This window comes from Pygoscelis adeliae, unplaced genomic scaffold (genome assembly GCF_000699105.1).
Source record: "Pygoscelis adeliae isolate BGI_AS28 unplaced genomic scaffold, ASM69910v1 Scaffold79, whole genome shotgun sequence".
Taxonomy (NCBI): Eukaryota; Metazoa; Chordata; class Aves; order Sphenisciformes; family Spheniscidae; genus Pygoscelis; species Pygoscelis adeliae.
In genome coordinates, this window is record NW_008825532.1 from 1,756,646 (window position 1) to 1,757,117 (window position 472).

Sequence of the window (472 nt, forward strand, 5' to 3'; positions counted from 1 at the left end):
TTTCTTCTTCCGCCGTAGTGTTCATCCTGCCATTATACCCCTCATGTCCGTTCTCGCTCATCTCCCTTTCTAACTTCTGCGCCTCCTCTTCCTCCTCCTCCTCCTCCTCCTCCTCTTCTTCCTCCTCTTCCTCCTCCTCTTCCTCGCTGCCCGAGTCCTCGTAGAGGCAGAGGGTGGCCTGCACCGGGAAGTTCTCCAGCAGCTTCTCCCCCATGCCGTACAGATAGTCAAAGGACTTGGACTTGGGCCAGAGGAGCCTGTGTGGGGAGACCCGGGGTGAGGGCCCCCGCCTGCCCGCTGCCCTCGGGCCCAGCCGGGGCACCCGGCAGCAGGGGACGTACCTGACTGGGTGGTGGAAAAACGCCAGCGTTTTGTCGGGGCCACCATCCCCCACCGCCTCCCGAGTCCGAGCCTGAGGAGACACAGTTGGGGTGGGACCTGCCACAGGGCTCCCGCTGCCCCCTCCTCCCTG

General features: G+C 64.2%; 1 protein-coding gene across 1 annotated transcript in view; it reads right to left on the reverse strand.

Moving 5' to 3' along the window:
• Positions 1-106: 106 nt before the first annotated feature.
• The window catches only part of RIPPLY1 (ripply transcriptional repressor 1), a gene marked incomplete at its 3' end in the record, with an annotated part of 3,176 nt that continues 2,810 nt past the window's right edge, over positions 107-472 (reverse strand). Inside the window, exons 2-3 of the mRNA XM_009331726.1 lie at positions 342-412; positions 107-257 (exon numbers count right to left, since the gene is read on the reverse strand). Of these exons, the coding sequence (XP_009330001.1) occupies positions 107-257; positions 342-412 (222 nt within the window). The remainder of the gene's footprint in view (positions 258-341; positions 413-472) is intronic.